This window comes from Vigna radiata, unplaced genomic scaffold, assembly GCF_000741045.1.
Source record: "Vigna radiata var. radiata cultivar VC1973A unplaced genomic scaffold, Vradiata_ver6 scaffold_363, whole genome shotgun sequence".
NCBI classification, from domain to species: Eukaryota; Viridiplantae; Streptophyta; class Magnoliopsida; order Fabales; family Fabaceae; genus Vigna; species Vigna radiata.
Genome location: NW_014542354.1, coordinates 34,592 through 53,945, shown reverse-complemented (window position 1 = coordinate 53,945; position 19,354 = coordinate 34,592). Strand labels below are relative to the sequence as shown.

The following is a 19,354-nucleotide window of genomic DNA, read 5'->3' as shown; positions in this document are numbered from 1 at the left end:
TGAAAATTAAAAATGATTTTCAGATAATGTAATCTAAAAGTTAATAATAAATTTTAAATTGGACAATCCAAAATCCTTTTCGAAAATGATTTTTAAAATTGTGTAATTTCGAAGTCAAAAATAACTTCAGAATTGCACATTTCGAAAGTCACGTGTGGCTCTCGTCACTTACACTCTGTGACTTTGACACCAACATGAAAAATGAAATTGGATTTCAAAAACATCTTTCATGGTTTGTATTACGATCGTGAAAACATCATCTATTTTTTTCACTCTCAAGATACATAGTAACACATAGACATGAAAGAGTGACACATTCCACTTATTCAAACTTCAAACAATTCGTTAAAGCCTTCAAGTTAAGTAAATAGAGAAATACAAGAATTATTTTCGTTATTCTCTTCCTTTCACATTCCATTGTTCTTTGTCTATTAAATTTTATTGTTCTTTTTTTATTTTGTTTCACAATTTTTTATTCCAAAAAACACACAAAATAAATGAGCTTGTAATAACTTGATACTTAACAAATGATTGTTGAACTTAAGCATCTAAGAATATTTTCACAATGACTCAAAAATGGTGATTAAGCCTAAAAATACATGATATCCAAAGAAAAACTTGATTTGATTAAAGCAGTAATCAATAGGAAGTAAACTCACATTTATCATTAATATGAAATGTAAAAACAATCATCCATAATATTTCAATTTTCAAAGGTTCACATGATATTGTAATTCTTATCCAAATAAAATAAAAAAAGTATGATATTATATTTAAAATGTTGAACTATTTATAATAAAAATTGAATTAGACTATTTTTATATTCAATTTTAGAAAACCAAACATCTAAAGTTGGAGTTTAGTTAATTGCTCATTAATTTAAAACTATTTCATTGATGAGACATATAGTAATACATAGGCACAAAAAAGAGATACACACTCCACTCATTCGAACTTCAAACTTCAAACAATTCGTTAAAACCTTGAAGTCAAGAAAATAGAGAAATATGATAATTGTTTCCATTATTCTCTTTTTTTCATATTCCATTGTTCTTTGTCTATTAAATTTTGTTGTTCCTTTTTTATTCTGTTTCACAAATGTTCATTTGAGAAAAAAAAAATTGCAATAGCTTTATACTTAACAAATTATTATGGCACTTAAACATTTAAGAATGTTTTTACAAAGACTAAAAAACGATGACCAAGCCTAAAAATGCAAAATATCCAAAGAAAAACTTAATATGATTAAAGCAGTAATAAATGAGAACTAAACTTATTTTTATCATCATATTTCAATTTTCAAACGTTTACAGATATTATAATTCTTACCCAAATAAAAGAAAAAATGATATAAAATTCACTCATCACATTTGTAGTATATTCAAAGTTCTATGATAATTCAACTAACATCTATTTATTTTTTATGATTATTTAGTAAAAATACATGAGTGATTATTTATAAATTATAAAACTAAAATAGGTAAAGAAATAAGAAAATATCTATACTTACTACAAATAAAAGAGATTTATTTGGTGTCCATATATTTGTTTTTTCAGTTTTACTTTTTTTAATAATTACATTTTAAAATTTAAATAATTGTTTATGATAAAAAGATCAATTTCTAATTTTATTTTTTTAATAATGAATTTTTTAAATTTAAATAATTACTCATAACAAAAAATATTTTTTTTTTTAAAAAGACAAATATAGTTTATGTGTTTCCATTGATGTAAAATAAATCTATTAGAATGATTAACAGTTATAAATTATAGATACATACATGAAAATAAAAGGGGGCCACCTCGTCTTAACCCTAATACGGGAAAACATCATATTATAGTGTTGGAGAGTAAATTTTCTTTTCAGATCCCAAATTCTCAACAACCCCAACCTAAGATAAAAACACAGCACGAGAGTGGAGAAGAAGAAGAAAGGCTAATAACATAGCAGCACTGAAGTTCGTGCCAGCAAGCAGCCATGGATGCTATACGGAAGCAGCTCGATGTGTTGATGGGAGCCAACCGTAACGGCGATGTCCGTGAAGTCAATCGCAAGTACTACGATCGCGACGTCTGTCGTCTCTACCTTGTCGGTCTCTGTCCTCACGAACTCTTCCAGTTAACGGTAACTTCTTTCTCTGTTTCGCCATTCGTTTTCGCATCCTAGGGCTTAGGGCTTCGTTTTTTTCTTTCTTTCTTTTCATTCTTTCTTTCGCTGTCTCCGTTTCAGAAAATGGATATGGGACCTTGCCCTAAGGTGCACTCTCTTCAGCTCCGGAAAGAGTATCCTTCTCGATCTCTAGGGCTAGGGTGTTGCAATCGAAGCACAAAACAATTTGGTTTAGCTTTTAGGTCTTGTCGATTTAAACTGCGCCATTTCGTTGCATTGATTTTAAAATTAAACTAGGAGAAATAGCTAATAGTTTGCGGTGCCGGCGTCATTTAGATGCAGTGGCTTTCTTGTGTTTGTGTTACTGTTGTTGCTTAACTGTTCTTAGATACGAGGAGGCGAAGGCGAAAGGGACTGATAATTATGACAGGGAATTGGAGGATGTCATAGATAAGCTTATTGGTGAGTGTGATAGGAAAATTGGCAGGGCTCTCAAGCGGCTTGAGGACGAGGATGCAAAGGCTGCTATTGCGATTTCGGTCTCCGAAGTTACTCAAGTAAGTGTTGATTGTTGTGTTATGTTCCCTGCGGCGAGTTCTGATAAATAATACTAATCTGTTTTTGTGTTTGCAGACCCCTGAGGTGCTTGAGTTGTCTAAGCAAATTAAGGAGAAGTTGAAAGAAGCTGATCAATACGGTACTGTACTGTTGTTGTTACTGGTTGGACATGTTTGCTTATAAATAAATGGGCGTTTCTGGGTCTTTAATTGTAGAGAAGTATGGATTGCCAGTCGGGGTTATTTGTTAATTGGATCTGTTATCTCTAATACCCGAGAGATACTTTTTGTCCTGGAGTTATGGCTTCTTAGGTTGAATATTCACGTCATTAGGTCTGAATTTTTCTCCTTGCTTGCGAGTTGCGTGTATGCACTTGTGGAATTTCGTAATTGTTTGAGATGTTTTAGAAATTATAATAGGTAATTGGGTACCTAGATATCTGATGTATAAAAGACTTTTAATCAGTTGATCATTGATTAGATTTAAACTAATATTTTTTTACATGATTTTATTCTTAACTCAAAATTGATGTGTTACATAGTTCCAAAGCTTCATTGGTGAAATTTCCTTATTGTTTATCATTCAAACATTTATTCAACATGCCATTTAACAATAGTACAAGTAAATACAGTTGAAAGAAGTTCAATTTTTGAAGTATTTGAACATGTTTGTTTTATAAATGGTTCAAAATGTTATTTTTATGTCAAGAGAGTCACAGGCGATGCAATTTTTTTCTGTTTGAAGCATCTCTTAAATTGGGAAAATCTGGTCTTTCTTATTTTTTGTCTGCTTTAGTATTACAAAACATTGTGATTTGATCCATTTAGCTGAGCTTACTGATTGGGAAAAGCTTGGTTGTTGAGATTTTTGACTTTCTCTAAGACACTTTGAATTCACAGATCTTGAAGGCAAGACAGATCTCAAGATTCGAGCTTTAGAGGTTGTAGAGGAACTTAGAACCAAGAGAGCAGACAAGCAGGTCAGTGATATCCCTTGAACATGAATATCCATTTGTGTTGTTACTTAGTTATAGTAACTCGTGTTGTTAGATGATGAAGACAATTTTCTGATTTAAATTTTATGAGGAGTTACTAATAAATGCTCTGTCTTCCTCTCAATTTCCGAACAGTCCATGCTTCTTTTAGATGCCTTTAACAAAGACAGGGCATCTTTACCTACACCTCTACCAAATCCACCACCTTTGGCACCCCTACCTGTAGTTGCTCCCGATCCTCGAACACAAGAGATGATAAATGAAAAGCTGAAGAAGGCTGAGGATCTTGGTAAGTCAGTGAAACTCTTTATACAAGCTCATTTGTTGTTGCTATTGTTTTATTTGCTTAATTTTTTAAACAGGTTGAAAGACAGATAAACCTGTCTCTTCTAAATTTTGATTATATGCTGTTTGAATAGTGGAGCACAAAAATAAAACCAACCAAAGGAGACTGTTGAAATTATGTATAAAGTCCTTTGCTATTTAAATATCTCTGAAAAACTTTCTATATGCATGTTTTCCAAAAGCTGATGTATCCTTAGTGCACTAGATGGTTATTATGAACAAACAATCTTAATAGACTTCTGGAGTAACAGCACAAGTACCCTCTCCGAAGGACTGATGGCTAAATTCGGTAGTAAAAGCTAACCATAAAATTTTCTAAGGTCTTTCTTATGAGACATTTTAACAAGCCTTAAATTAGATCAATTTATGAAAAGTTCACATGCAATTCCGACTCCCCTTGAAATAATGCATATGATATGAAGGTTAAAATGATATCATTAAATATGATAATTAGTTCCCCTTTCTCCTGTATCAGAAATATAAACAATTAATGTCCTTATATTGCTATAAAAGAATGGACCAAGAATATTTAGGTGTAGAATTGCATGTCGCATGAGAGCTTTACCATTGATATGGTCTGTTTACACACACACATCACATGCATATCCGTTTCCAAACTAATGTATTGTGACATTAGCCACTAAGAAGATTTGGTTTGCTTGTGTTTTAATATCAATATGATTAAGTAATTGACTTCTGCCTGGTAATCATGATTCGTGATATCATTATTTTTTTTTTTATCTTGGTTGTGTGTTTTAGCTTTAAAAAACAAATTTCATCCTCAAGATATGTTCTTTGCCTTCTGCTTACTAACTCTCAATATACGAACAAGTCTTTTTTAGACAGTCTCCTTCCTTTTTATTTATTTTTTGAATGAACAGGTGAACAAGGAATGGTTGATGAGGCTCAAAAAGCATTGGAAGAGGCTGAAGCACTTAAGAAGGTCATTCATATGTTTTATTTTATTGTTGATTTCTATAAAGTAACAGAAATACTTGTACTGTATTGTTTGCACACTATTTCAAAATTTGGAACAGTTTTTGTTTTCTTCCTCATTAATTTTTTGCTTTTGTTCATGTAGTGGCTCTAATTATCTTAGTGTTTTCTGTCTCAGCTTCCTGCCAGGCAGGAGCCAGTGTTGGATTCATCAAAGTATACAGCAGCAGATGTCCGGATTGTGAGTAAATTTTCTATGATCTGACGGATTTTATGATTAAATAATTACATCTGCAATTTGGCATGCCTAGTTATTTTTTCTTATCAACTTCTTTTACTGAGAATTTATGGCTTATTTTTTGTGATAATATATGTACATACATAAGTACATTGATTCTTATGCCTCTTTTCACTCGTCATAACCATTCAGACCGATCAAAAGCTACGTGTGTGCGACATTTGTGGAGCTTTTTTGAGTGTTTATGACAGGTAACAACTTATTTTGTCCCTCCCATCATCTTTTCTCTTTTTCCTTAATTTTTGCAAGGGATTTATGGTGTTAGAATTTGGGGTTTCAAGTGCTTCAGCTTTTGACCCGCTAGTAATACCTCCTTGTCACCAGCAGGCTCTTGTGCCAGTTTTACGAGGATAACTTTTGCAGCTAAAGAATGTGCGTCTTTTCTGTTTTTTGCTTGTAGATCATGATATTCTTACCTAGAAGTTTTTGGGGAAATAATGCCATACATCAATATATTATCCTCTTGATGCTTTGGTGTATTTTGCTTGAACAGTTTGATTTGTATTATTATTTACAGCGATCGCCGATTAGCTGATCATTTTGGAGGGAAACTTCATTTAGGGTATATGCAGATTCGTGAGAAGTTAGCAGAACTTCAAGTAAGACAAACATCTTTAATGCATTTCTGATTGTGCTTAGGGTTCTTGAAATGTTTTATTTTCCAGTTAGCTGAAATGTATTTTTTTTATATGGAGAAAAATGTTAGGATTTTCCTGTTTGGTTGCAAGTTGCAACGGTATTCCTAAAGCCGTAGTAATTTTATGTCTTTTGGAGTTGTTTGAAGAAAAAGGGTATGAGAATAATGTGGTAACTGCTCAATGTATTTAATTAAGTCAATGGTCTAAAACCATCTTGTTTGTTTAGTTGGTGTCTACAGAGATTTTCATAGTTTCTCTAATGTGAAAGGTTTTCTTTTTCCTTTCTGCATCTTGTTAGTCTTCAATCTGCATTATTAAAGTCTCTATTTGGTCTGGAAGTCGTCCGAACTTGTGAACTGATAAGCAAATTGTATATTTATAATTTTAATGCTTGTTCAGTCATTGTACATAACCTGCTGTCTTTCTTGTAGAGATATTTATACTTCCATTAAATCTATCAAACCGTGGTTGATACATGGCATCTCTTACGAATTGGCCGTGTATCATGTGCATTTACAATCTTGACGTTTAATTTTATTATATTTTTTAAAGTTTGTCACTTTGTCAATGTTGATCAATACTGAAGAGATTCTTCTTTTCTGCAATTGTTAAGTCGAAATGCTATCTATGATTATTTCAAAGTGTTTGACCATTCCTAGGAGAAAGGACGAATTGAAAGGGTGAGGATAACTTTGTTCGATGGGGGGTTTGTGTTTTTGGGAACGTCTATTGTATCTGTCGATTTTGAATATTCAATAATGGATGAACTTTGATTTTAATTGGGTAGAGGAATGATCTAAGACTATGTTAATTTCTGGCTCAGGAAGAAAGGAACAAAAGCCGAAAGACTGATCGGCACGAGGACAGGAGGTAAATTTCATTCCTTAATGGTCGGGATTTAAATAAATTTTATATTTAGTTAAAACTCATGCATTTATTTGGCATAGGTCAAAAGAACGGAGTAGGGATCGAGACAGGGAGTCAAGCAGGGACCGTGAACGTGGTGATAGTCGTGAACGAGGGCGAGACCATGATCGTAGGAGTAGAGACCGTGACAGGCATTATGATAGAGATCGTGGACATGAGCGAGACCGTGACAGAGACTCCGACCGCACTCGCTCCTATGAATCAAGAAGTCGTAGGAGGTCACGCTCTAGATCTCGAGAACGATCTAGAGATTATGATCGACATAGGTACAGGCTGCCTTGACTAATTGTTTTATTTTACATAACATTCTGTCTGTTTAACTGTACGAAGCAACTGCTTTGGATCCCATATGAATGACACAAGTGGGCCCTTGATCTAAGAGTCAAGTAGGCTTAGTAGTTTTCTGTTGAAAGACAGTCGCTAACTTCCTCTGCTAGTTTATTTTTCTTTTTCTTCCATTACTTTATTAGTTTGGTAGAGAGAGAAGTGTAACTGACGAATTTAAAAGCATAGGAGTTTAATTTTTGACACATCTATGGCATGTGCATATAACTGATGAATTTAAAAGCATAATCTTATTTTAATTGCTATTTGTACCTAACCCTTCTATTTTCTTTTCAGGCGTCATGATCGATATTAGCAATTGGTATGAATCTTATGGATATGAGAAAATGTTTAGTTTAGGTGGGTGTTGAACCTCATGTTGGACAAATAATTTTGCAATTTCTTGTGTTGAACTGTTTCTCCGATGATGGATGTAGCTTGAGCTTAGGTGTAGCCTAATATGGTCTTGTGTTGCTTTGCAGATATTAATTCAATTTGTAATCTGCCTTACTTTGGAGCAGTTCTTGCTATTGTGCTTAAAAGTCCTAGTTTGATTCGAATTGCTATTTACAGTCCTCGTGTTACACAAAAGCTCACGTACTAGTGTTTTAAGTTGGGAATTTGATTTAACCAAACAATTCTCGTTTTCTTGTTTCTGAGGCGGTAAGCAGTTAATTTTATTCTCGCATTTTTTGAGCGCTTCTTTTCCATACTGAATTCTATTTGTATTTGTAATCCTTTATCGTATATCTTATTTTCGGTTTATAGTTATTTTGTTTAGAAATTGTCGCAGTAGCATTAAATACTAAAACAAAAGTTCGTGTTGGTATCTTTTGATGGTTCAAATTGTTAATTTTTTGCTGTTCAAAACAACTAGAAGTTATTATTATTATTTTTTTCGTTATGTTACGTTCATAGCGATTCGATAAACCTTGTGATCAAATTCCTCTCCTTTGAGCATTCCTTAGAGCATAATAGAGAAGGTATCTAGCACCTTGTCATGATCATGTTCTCTAAAGCATACAGAGCATTTCTAGCGTTTTGCTTGTGTTAAAAATTTGAACTCAAAGACCTCTCTGTTTGCAAATCTCACTCGTTACGTTCTTTCATTCAATTATTTCATATTGACAACGCCTAAAAAATTTATCGAATTTCTGTGCGAAGATCGGCGGGGTGGGACAGTGGTTTCCTAGGGTTTCAATAGAAGGGGGAAATGAGAAAAGGAAGAAAAGATGTAATGTCAGACGGCCTAAAACTGTCGAAAACAGGTTTATACTTAAAAGATAAAATAATAATTGAGTAGTTTTTTGAAGCATAAAAGAAATGACAATTTGAACTTATAATGTCGATGTGATGGAAAGAAGCACATTGAATTACCTTAAAATTATAAAGGAATAAACCAATTTAAAAGGATTAGAAAAAACAATCTATGTAGCCTGAAAATGAAACTTCAAATCGGACGTACTTAATAATCTATATTTGTTTTGAATTATCGAAAGAAAGTGTAACTAGTATTTTTCCATAATTTTTCTGGAAGACGATGGTGCATAATTTTGTTTTAAACTACATCGGATTGAGTTCATCTCAGAATGAAAAGTTTCATTAGGAACATGTCTCTTAAAATTTAGAAGAGAAAAAATAAATTATCCATAAATTAGAAAAAAAAAAGATATTTTGTTTTTCTTCTTTCCCAATTCATTGGTTAATTTTGATAGTAAAAATTGGCACGTTAGGTTAATTCCTTATCCAGAATCAGAAAATGGATTCACCAAAATCAAAACCTGAACAGACCAACAGATCCGGTTCAAACCTTACGCACCAAATTGCTGTTGAACATGGGATGATGAATAAACAGTGAATCAGTATAGTGTTTAGCAAAATCAGAAGTAGCGGCATTAGCTTTAGAGCAATTCATTAGCGAAAGAGCAAACAGAGGTTACCTAACTTGTCCCTTGATTGAATCAATTGTTTGCATAAATATGATACAAAAATGCAGAAAGATTCGATAGGGGATTGAATACAAGGAAGAAAGCAGAAAGAAAAGCAAATGCAGAAGCCCAAGTAAAATCAGATTTGCCTGGAAGCAGCGTCGGCGACAAAGGGCAAATACGGCGTGCGTCCCAAGACACACGAAGCGACGCCGTAGAGGAAGCAGAGAATGCTGAAGACGAAAATTGCGTTGCTGGACCAAATCATGAGAGGGCCGCGACCAGGGGAGAAGATTCGCGCGATGAGGTGAGGAATAACGAGGAGAACGTCGAGGGTGACGGCTTGCATGGCGTTGAACCTGACGTAGCGGGGGAAGGTAGGGTTTCGCACGACGCCGAGGTAGAGGGCGAAGAAGGCGACGAAGGAAGCGTAGGGGATGGATCTGTAGAAGGCGAGGAAGGGGACGATGGGATCGAAGAGGACGGCGAGCTGAGGGTACTGCGCCAGGAGGTAACGACCGTACTGGAGGGAGTTAAAGAACGGGAGAGTGTAGGCGGCGATGGAGATGAGGCGCTCCGTCGGCGGAGGAGAAGAGGAGTTCGACAAGCGCGCTCCGACGGCGCCGTTTTTTAGTTTGAGAGGGAGAAAGGGTGTGTGTCTGGGGAGTGAGGGTTTGAGGGTGGGAGTGGGAAGGAAGCAACTTGGGCGGAGGAGCGGAAGAGTGGCCATTGTTCAGACAAAAACGCCGCCACCGCTCTCTCTTCTACTCTTCCCTTTTCTGATTTTTATTTTTTTTTTATCTCTCAATTGACTTCAATTTGCGTCATTGGGCTTCTCTGGCCCACTCTGCAAAATAACATCAATTTTCTACTATTACCTTCTGTAACTCCATAATTACTAATTGGAGCCTTTCACATAAGAGAAAAAAAAATTTAAATATCCTATATAGCAATATAGAGCCTAATCATATAAAAGAGGTTTACTTTTACCGTAAGAATAATTTATCTTCCACTCTTACCATGTTTCATGATTACTACTACATATTTCAATTCTCTCTCATTATCCATTCCACTTCCCAGTTCTATTCTCATTTTCTTAGTCTTCCATTTAAGCTATCTAACAGCTCACTGCATTTTCGTCTTTATCATTCAATTCAAATTGAAAATAACTCAATAAAAAAAATAAAAAATACAAGGTGAGTTAACTAAGGTACGGAAAGGTCACCAGTGCCAAACTTATCATAAGATATGCCAACTAACCTGTGTTTTAGACACAAGGTCATCAACAACTTTCTTTTGCTGATCAAGCCGAGTCTTCAGAACAGTTGCCTTCTCCTTTAAATATCACATGATTCAAATGACAGAAATCAACTTCAACATACATAAACAACTCCTTTTCAATCTATAATCAGTTGTGACCCAAAAACAAAATAAATGAGTTTGCACATAATAACCTTTTGACAAGTATATTAAATCATTTTAAGTAATAAAGAATAAGTTCGGAGTATTGTTTTTTTTTTCAAAAGAATTGAGTTATGTTATCTAATATGAAAATTATTTATCAAAATTAATTTAGTGATGATAAAAATTTGATTCATGTCAAATAACATAATGTAATTAAAAAGATATTAAAATTTGAAATTGAAAATTTAAAGCAAGTTTTGTTGGAATTGAGTTTCATGTATCATATGAATATGAAGATAAAACTTTGTACAATATATCATTATTTCATTCAAACATTCACATCAAAACATAATAGTCTTAATCTCTTAGCAACTAGTTCTAAATTCATATATCAAAGTGTTAATCCTTAGTCAAATTAACATACAATTTGTATTAAGTCTGACACTAAGAATGACCAAGTTATTGCATTTATTCCTAGATCCTAAATCACTTAAGTGCCCCATCTATGTCCATGTTTAAAGTTACTTTCCAGTAAGTAGAGACATTCAAATAACATTATTTTTGCATACAATGATAGTAAATTCAAGAAAGAGACGAATAACAATATATTGAACAGGAAAATTATAGTGAACTTGTTTTAAACAAGAGAAAGAAAAAAAATATTCAGAGCTATTCACGATATGTTCCTTATGGTAACTGAATTTATAAATTATAGTGAACAAATAATTCAAGCTGCTAGGTATATTGGTCAAGGTCTCGTGCTTACCTTATCTCACGCAAATAGGTTACCCGTAACTATTCAATATCCTTATGAAAAAATAATCTCATTAGAACGTTTTCGCGGTCGAATACATTCTGAATTTGATAAATGCATTACTTGTGAAGTATGTGTTCATGTCTGTCCTATAGATCTACCCATTGTTGATTGGAAACTAGAAACAGATATTCGGAAAAAACGGTTGCTTAATTACAGTATTGATTTTGGAATCTGTATATTTTGTGGTTAGCGTATTGAATATTGTCCAAAAAATTGTTTATCGAGTTCATTACATCCAATTCCAACGAAAGAAAGATTTAACTACTCATAGTCATCTAGAACATATGCATTTGAAGCAATCTCTTGCAACAATGGTGTCTTGATACCTTGAAGTAGTCTCATGAAGTCTGCAATATCTTTTGATTCCTTGCTCTCCGTCAGAAGTTACCAACTTTCTGTCTATTTCCCACTTTAACTAATTCGCTTAGTGAGTTGTGCTGGTGCACTAAGTGAATAAAACTCTTTTTAGTTGAGTGATTTAATGTTGGTTTAGCGAGAAACATCTGAAAACACTTCACTTGATGTATAAATTTTTGTACAATTTATTACACAACTTTTTTACTTTCTATTACAACTTTTTTTTTTTGTGAGGAAACATATTATTTCATGAAAAATACAAATTTGAGCTAATTAATAAGTTTGAAAACATGTATTTTTCATACTTATCAACTTCTTTAAACTTGCACATCAGAAAAAGTCACATGCATTCCCAAAGATTTCCAACAAGTATGATATGGTGCACTCATCACCTAAAAGTTCACCTGCGCATACAATATGAACAACCATATCAAAATTTAACATCGCTCACCAATTAAGTGTTTATCCTCACATGACAATAGATTTGTCATATAACTTCATCAGCTTTTGCACCTCATCTAAATCACACACTTCACACACCATTGGTTAAGTTAAAAGGTCTTGTCAAGTTAAAGCTTGGCTTGGCAAAAAAAAATCATGGTTTTTCCTGAATTCAAATTCAACTCTTAAGAAGAGAACACCAATACATGCTTCCATTCTCAATTCAGTCATCAAATCTCAATATGTCATTAATTTCACACCATAATCTTTCACCATTCAACCTTTTCTTTCAATTCATGCACCCTTTTAATTTTTTTTATTGGTAATCTTTTTCTTCCCCCAAACTTGACTCCAACCACACCCTAATTCAAAGCATACTAGTTGTTCTCTTATAAGGTGTGGTCTAATAGGCTCTAGGTGATAAAAAAAAGAAATTTTCAGGGCTAAAAGGGGGTTCACAAATGTATCATGATGTATCAAGGTTCACTATTTGGCCAAGTAGTTGTACAATCCATAACAACAATGTTTTTCTCATCCTTAACCACAAAGTGTGTATGTAGAATCACAATCACACAAAAGTCAATTCCATATCTAGAAAAACTCAAATCTCTCAATCTCAACACTCAATCATAGTTCAGTGTATATAGAATCACAATCATACAAAAGTCAATTTCATATCTAGAAAAACTCATAATATCTCTCAATCTCAACACTCAATCATAGTTCATACTTACACACAAGATAAAATTATAAAGCACATTACAACCAAAACCATATATGTTATCATCTTCAATAATCACATCAACTTAATCAAAACAATACATAAACCATTAAATAAAAAAGTCAATTATCTTTACAGTTAAACAAATTAACAACATAATTCAAGTGCTATCACATAATTCAAAACATATATTAACTATTGAAAAATTTGTTATTTATTAGACTCATGATTACCATCTATTTAATTTCGGGTTAATTAAATATAAAATTAAAAATAGAAACATTTAATATTATAAAATTAAATAAATACATATTACAGTAATTAAAATAACAAAAGAAGTTTGAGAAGTAAAAAAAGAGAGAGTAAAATGAATATATTATTAAAAGCGCCATTATCATATTTAAGGCAGTGTGTTGTTTGTTTCTGGTTGTGGATATAGGGCACGTAAGAGGGAGAGAGAGTGAGAGTGACAGTGAGAGAGGTTAAAGAAGGGCCAGTGGGTGTGCGCCGTGTGTCACTGTTCCACCCATCACTCTTTGCTTCTCTTCCTTTCATCTCTCTCACCTCTCTAGCGCTGTTTCATTTTCAGTCTTTTCAGACAACCAACTAGCCATGGCATCCTCGTTGCCACCTGCGACCAAAGCCGCCACCAATTTCCCTCTCACACACTCTTTTCGCCTCTCTCCTAAACCTAACAACCTTCGTTTTCCTCCCACCAAGGTTGCTATCTGTATCTCCCCCTCACTTAATTTAGGTCTCAACAATTGAAAATACTCTGCCTTTTTCTTGCAATGTTCCAGACAGACACTAAGCGTGTGTCTTCCTTGTTGCAAAAAGTGCAAACGAGCACGTCTTATATTTTGTTTTGTTGTTTCAGTTACGGGACTACTCATTTATCTGTCTGATTTTGTCTGCAGCCTCATTCGGTGTCCTTCACAAGGTTTAAGGCGCAATTAAATGAGGTAATTAATATTTCTTCTACTGAATTCTTATGTACTGTATCTGTCTATCTGTGTTTGATCTCAAAATATGATTTTTGTGATGAGGGCAGCTTAGATGGAAAATTGTTAATTTGTTGAAGAGGGTAACTGAGATGGAATGGAAAATTGTGTATTGATAATGATCGATTAGAAAATTGTAGGATTGGATTGTCATTTACTACTGTTTGAATAAGCTTCTTGATGATGTTTATAGAATAGAGAATGAAGAGGTAAAATGATAAAAGCAACTTGTGCACTTAATTTTTATAGAAGTTTTCTAATTTAATTTCTTCAAAAGTTCAGATGCATAAATTGATTTAAGTATATGAGAGATACTTGGTTTATTTTAACTTCTGAGAAATTCTTCCAAATACGTGTAAATTTTTCTAAAATCTACTCATGTCACATAAATGTTGGTCTCATCTTTTTGGCTTCATCAAGGTTGCACTTGACAGTTCCTCCAATGCTACTCCTATCAAAGCCAAATCAAATGAGGAACCACCTGCAAAACCTTCGACTGAATCACCTTCAGTCTTGGCAACTCAAGAATCGGTTTCTCAGTTTATTACTCAAGTTGCAAGTCTTGTCAAGTAAGCAGATAATTCAGTCTTGCTTCCTTCTATTAGTAATAGCTGTTATATAAATTTTTCACTGCATGTTTGAAGTGGTGCAATGTAATCAGCTGCGGAAACCTTATTGTCCAATTTTCTGCTGCAGGCTTGTTGATTCAAGGGACATTGTGGAGTTGAAGATGAAGCAGTATGACATTGAACTAACAATCAGGAAAAAGGAGGCTATGCCTGAACTACAACCTGCTCCTCAACCTGCGGTGGTGTACTCGTCCCTTCCACCAGCAGCAACACCGCCACCTGCCGCACCGACATCTACTCCAACAACTAATCTAGCTCGTCCAACTGCTACACCAACTTCTTCTCCTGCTCCTAAGTCAACCAAATCATCGCTTCCACCTCTTAAATCACCCATGGCAGGGACATTCTACCGAAGTCCTGCACCTGCTGAACCTCCCTTTGTGAAGGTAATTCTATTCTATCTATTGTATAATTTAATATTTTCATATCATGCTTTTTTGCACCCTGATGCAAGGTGTTCCTTCTTTAGGTTGGAGACAAAGTCAAGAAGGGGCAAGTTATATGCATCATCGAGGCAATGAAATTAATGAATGAAATAGAGGTAAGTTCTAATGTTGTACACTTTCTTTTGCAACTGTTAATTAAATTAGTGAATTTTGCATCACTTATTTGTCATGCACCTATGACTTCTGTTTGCTTTGTCAAAATGTTTAATTTGGATCTCTAGAGTTTAGAACTTGTACCACAGAGTGGGGATAGTTTTATTTGGATTTTCCTTTTCTTTTTGTAAGGATTATATTAGCAGTTATTCGCAGACTATAAAACATTAATTAGTGCAATCCACAAACATATGTGATCCCCTTTTTGCAAAATGAATCTGCATCGATTCTCAATTAATGATTAGTAATGGATGAAAAAACGGAATGTAAAAATAAAGATTATCAGCACATATGCAATTCATTTTCACCTCTTTATGAAGTAAATTGAGCCAATAAAAATTGAAAAAAGTGTTCAAATTTTGTTGTAGAATGGTGATTTGCTCATGATTGTGGATTTCCCTTTCCCCTATCTCGTTTCAAACCTGTCAATGAATATAATTTTTCAAATCTTTTTCTGTAATTTTACTGGGGAAGTTATAGAATGAACTGTATTATAAGTGGCAGAAAAATGTATGGGTGGACTATCTGGGGCAGTCAACCTGGTGGGAGATATTCGGATAGAAGATTTTATTATGTGAATAATTTTTTTTCTTTTAATTATGGATTATTATGATTTGTAATAAGATTCAATTCACAATTTGTAATGTGGGTCTTGTAGCCCACATTTTGAATCTCTCTTTGATAACCTAGCTTTTAGTCTATATGTATCGGTTTACCTTCCACTTCTGCTTCAGTGATTTCAGACTTCACTATATGACAGACAAGGATCTTCCTTTTTCTTTGGATGTCAGGGTGCCATTATCTTCCCAATTGGTAAAGACGGAAGCAGAGTACCTCCACTTGTCGGCTTGTGGCCTCACTGACAACATAATTCCTGTTATTGTTGTTTTAGTGGCCCCTGTTTGTTCTTACTTTGATAAACAGTTTTGGCCATAATACCTTCGTTTCCACAGCTAATTGATTACGATTTCTATATTTTGGTCAAACTCTATGCAACACCACTTTCCACATCTGTGATGTCCTTCTCATTGTTGACCTCAGTGGTTGTGTTTTCCCCTTCAATCCCTGTAATGATGACCTTTGATTGCTGTCCATTTTCTGGCTTATTTGTCCCAATCCTTGTCTCTGATCGTTTCAGTGTCATTGTAAAACATTGATGTCTCTCCCAAATAGCATTCAAATGAGCTAATGCTGTGGTTATCTAATCTCTGACAGGTACTGTATTTAGTTAGGAGTTAATTAGCTTAGTTGGGCAGGCTGAGATAGTAGAAAAAAAATAAGGCATATTGTGTACAAATACAGAGGGGAGGTTGAGAACTCGGATATCAAGGGAAATTATTCATTTGTATCTTCTACCCTAGCCAAGGCTGCTGTTACACATTGGTAGTACAACAATTGGGATTTAGGGTTCATCAATAAAACAATTTCTTTCAGATTCTGAACTAGTTCTATTCTATCAACTGGAATCAGATCTTGGATATCTTGTTTCCGCCAACTAGGACACAGAACAGACTTTATTTCACGGTCAGGGACCAAACAACCTTGAGGACAAGCAAGATGTTCATAGTCAGTTAAGCTGAGATAGTTGGAAGGAATAAATAGGCATATTTACTTTGAATATTAAGATGGGTTGAGAGGAGGAGTTAGTCAACCAGTGAGAGTCTTAAACCTCGCAAAAATTCAGGGAATTTGTGCATTCTTTCTATTCATCAATAATTGTACATTCTTTATGAGCTTAATTTGAACCAATTTCTATCATCCTCCATACTTTTCTTGATCACTTGAGTATATTCATAATTTGAAATTTTGTATCAATCTTCCCTTGGATCTAGCAGGTGGAACCAATTCTAGGATCCTATAAATTAGGACTTGAAAACAAGCTCAGTGAGCATATACAATAATCGCTCCCTCTCCAAGAATACAAACTCCTCATAGTAATGCTTTATCTGCCTAGTCAAAAGGGCTAATAACCGAGATGGACCTCCTTCCCTTGATTGTAGTAACCTTGCTCTGCCCTCGATATACGTGCTAACAATCTGCAACTCAGCTCCTCCACATCCCACAGGAACCTTCCCCATAGTATAGAGACTAATAGTTGGGCCACTTGGCCCATCATCAAAAACCAAACACTGTTGCTGTACCATTAGGACCAAGGGTCCTATCGTTGTTGACGTCTCTCTGCAAATAAGTTGTTCAATATTTTATTAGCTAAGTAAGAATCATAGTATATTTGAAGTTCCTTGCAGTTGTTCAAACTTTTCATTAAACATAATTGTCACTATAGGATTCAATTTGATGATTTGTCTATTGGTTTGTAATTGTGATACATATCAAAAGTCAATGAGAAATGTACGGTTTGTATAATTTTCTGTTCTCTTGATGGTCCTGTAGTTTTTCTCTTCTATCTTTTACTTAAAAGTTGTGTTCTATACAGGCTGATCAGTCAGGAACCATAGCTGAAATCATTGCAGAAGATGCGAAGCCTGTAAGCGTTGACACTGTGAGTATATTCTAGAACCTCCCGATTAATAACTCATCCATTAAAATTTACGTGCTCAGTGTTATTTAGGTTTGATTTCTTTTGTTTCCTTGCAGCCCCTATTTGTGATTGAACCATAGAGCTCAGAGTATTGTAGATGAACATCTTCAGTTTGAGTAGTTGAAGTGAGAGGCTCATCAATGCCCCTAAAGGTAGAGGAAGTGTAGGAAGATTTTGTTCTAAATTGGAATACTCACTTGAGAAGAATTATTCTAGTTTACAATGGACTTATTCCTTATTTTTCTTCTACATGCTTGCACTATGTTCTGGTGTTTTTTGTTTTTTTTTTTTTTTGTTTCAACTTTTAAGGTAAGTTAATGTGTATGATATTCATCTCAAGTTGTCTTCCTTTTCTTTTTATTTATGGAAGGGTGGGGAACGTTTCATCCATGGTGGTATTTTTTGTTTGAATAAATGTCTCCATGATTACTTCTAAGACAGGCAGATAAGAATGTAAAATGAACTAAATTTTTTCTGTAAACTATATAGATTTCAATACCTATGTATTTAACTTTTACAGAAGTTCTTTTATATAACTTTTCTGAAAATTGATATATATTAAACGATAGCTTTCAACTTATGATAAAAGCTCAATTTATTTTATCTTATTCTTTTAGAAATATTTATGAAAAATTTATTTAAAGATAAAATACAATTATGTAGAGAATGTTTACCCTTCTTTTTTTGGCTTTTTTTTTACTGATGAGTATTTTATTTGGGGTATGATTTCTTTCAAAACTTTATGCAGCTCAAATGGTAAAAAGACACGTTATTCCCATTAATAAGAAAATGGTCCAAGGCTGCTGAGATGTAAAGTAGCCCTTTTAGTACTGAACCTAACCTTCATCACAATTTTGGAATGATGTTTGGGAACAGTAGTGTTAATCACGTATGCGAGATATTGAAAAATGCTAAATTCTAATGTTGTTTTGGAATCAGAATGTTTAGGATGATGTTCCTGCTTTCCTTCTGCTGTTTTCTGTTTTTTCTGTCTTCTTTTTATGTCCTTTTCTCTGTCTGGTTACCAAAAGCTGAAAGCTCATAAAAGGTATATAAATGTGAGGTAAGTCGATGATGTGTGCAAACTAGTATAGAATAGGTTTGGTGAAGATTTTAGTACTTCAAAATTTCATGGTTTTTCTATTTTTGTTTTTTCTAAGTAAGTCTTTATGTTTTTTTGTTATTAAATTATATTTATTTATTGCTTACCTTTTTCCCACTTGATCCCTCTGAGGGATCATTGAGGAAATTGTAATGTGTAGAATTATTAAAAGTAAAACTAATGGTATTTAAAAAGACTAATAGAAAAAAAATCATAATTAGAGAAATTAAATAGAAATTACAAAATTATAGAGAAATTATTCAATAAAGAAAGTGTTCTGTTGATGATTCGTTAGGAAAATAAATGAAAATAAAAGACGAATTTTGAAAAATTAAAGCTTTCTCGATTAAATGAATTTAATTGATGATTGAAAGGATTTTGATACAAAAAGAAGGTAAAACAGTATATACATTAAGAGCGAATTCGATAAAGACAATAAATACAAGTTAATTTGATTAATGTAAAAGTGTCTAGTAAGGGGTTTAAGATAGCTTAATTTAGGAGTTGAAATTTAAAAGTTATATATTTATAGCAGGTAATTTATTTATTTATTTTCTTATCATAATTTATATTTTAGTATATATTTTTATTATCTTTAAATTTTTTATTTGTTATTTTTTTTATAGAGACAATTACTTATTGTTTTATTTTTAATATTTTTTATATTAATTTTAATTTTTGTGTAG

At 33.5% G+C, this 19,354-nt stretch overlaps 3 protein-coding genes across 4 annotated transcripts; 2 read left to right on the top strand and 1 right to left on the bottom strand.

Annotated features, from left to right (window-relative positions):
- Positions 1 to 1,812: 1,812 nt before the first annotated feature.
- On the top strand, positions 1,813 to 7,840 carry LOC106779580 (putative RNA-binding protein Luc7-like 2). 2 transcript variants are annotated; one of them, XM_014667715.2, is made up of 14 exons: positions 1,813 to 2,125; positions 2,231 to 2,283; positions 2,499 to 2,667; positions 2,744 to 2,807; positions 3,568 to 3,647; positions 3,798 to 3,951; positions 4,889 to 4,950; positions 5,122 to 5,184; positions 5,374 to 5,432; positions 5,759 to 5,840; positions 6,703 to 6,749; positions 6,827 to 7,072; positions 7,428 to 7,490; positions 7,613 to 7,840. In XM_014667715.2, the coding sequence occupies exons 1-13, from the start codon at positions 1,979 to 1,981 to the stop codon at positions 7,444 to 7,446; spliced, it is 1,245 nt and encodes a 414-aa protein (XP_014523201.1). In that variant the 5' UTR covers positions 1,813 to 1,978; the 3' UTR covers positions 7,447 to 7,490; positions 7,613 to 7,840. The 2 variants fall into 2 exon arrangements, with proteins under 2 accessions (XP_014523201.1, XP_022632348.1); XM_022776627.1 differs by having other exon boundaries at positions 1,814 to 2,125; positions 7,428 to 7,826.
- Positions 7,841 to 8,971: 1,131 nt separating this feature from the next.
- LOC106779574 (protein TIC 20-II, chloroplastic) lies at positions 8,972 to 9,884 on the bottom strand. The gene has a single exon (XM_014667701.2). The coding sequence runs from the start codon at positions 9,786 to 9,788 to the stop codon at positions 9,198 to 9,200; it is 591 nt and encodes a 196-aa protein (XP_014523187.1). The 5' UTR covers positions 9,789 to 9,884; the 3' UTR covers positions 8,972 to 9,197.
- Positions 9,885 to 13,221: 3,337 nt separating this feature from the next.
- On the top strand, positions 13,222 to 17,956 carry LOC106779583 (biotin carboxyl carrier protein of acetyl-CoA carboxylase, chloroplastic). The gene is made up of 7 exons (XM_014667721.2): positions 13,222 to 13,518; positions 13,716 to 13,760; positions 14,220 to 14,368; positions 14,496 to 14,814; positions 14,898 to 14,969; positions 17,462 to 17,527; positions 17,623 to 17,956. Exons 1-7 carry the CDS (start codon positions 13,411 to 13,413, stop codon positions 17,644 to 17,646), a joined length of 783 nt encoding a protein of 260 aa, XP_014523207.1. The 5' UTR covers positions 13,222 to 13,410; the 3' UTR covers positions 17,647 to 17,956.
- The last annotated feature ends 1,398 nt before the right edge of the window (positions 17,957 to 19,354 follow it).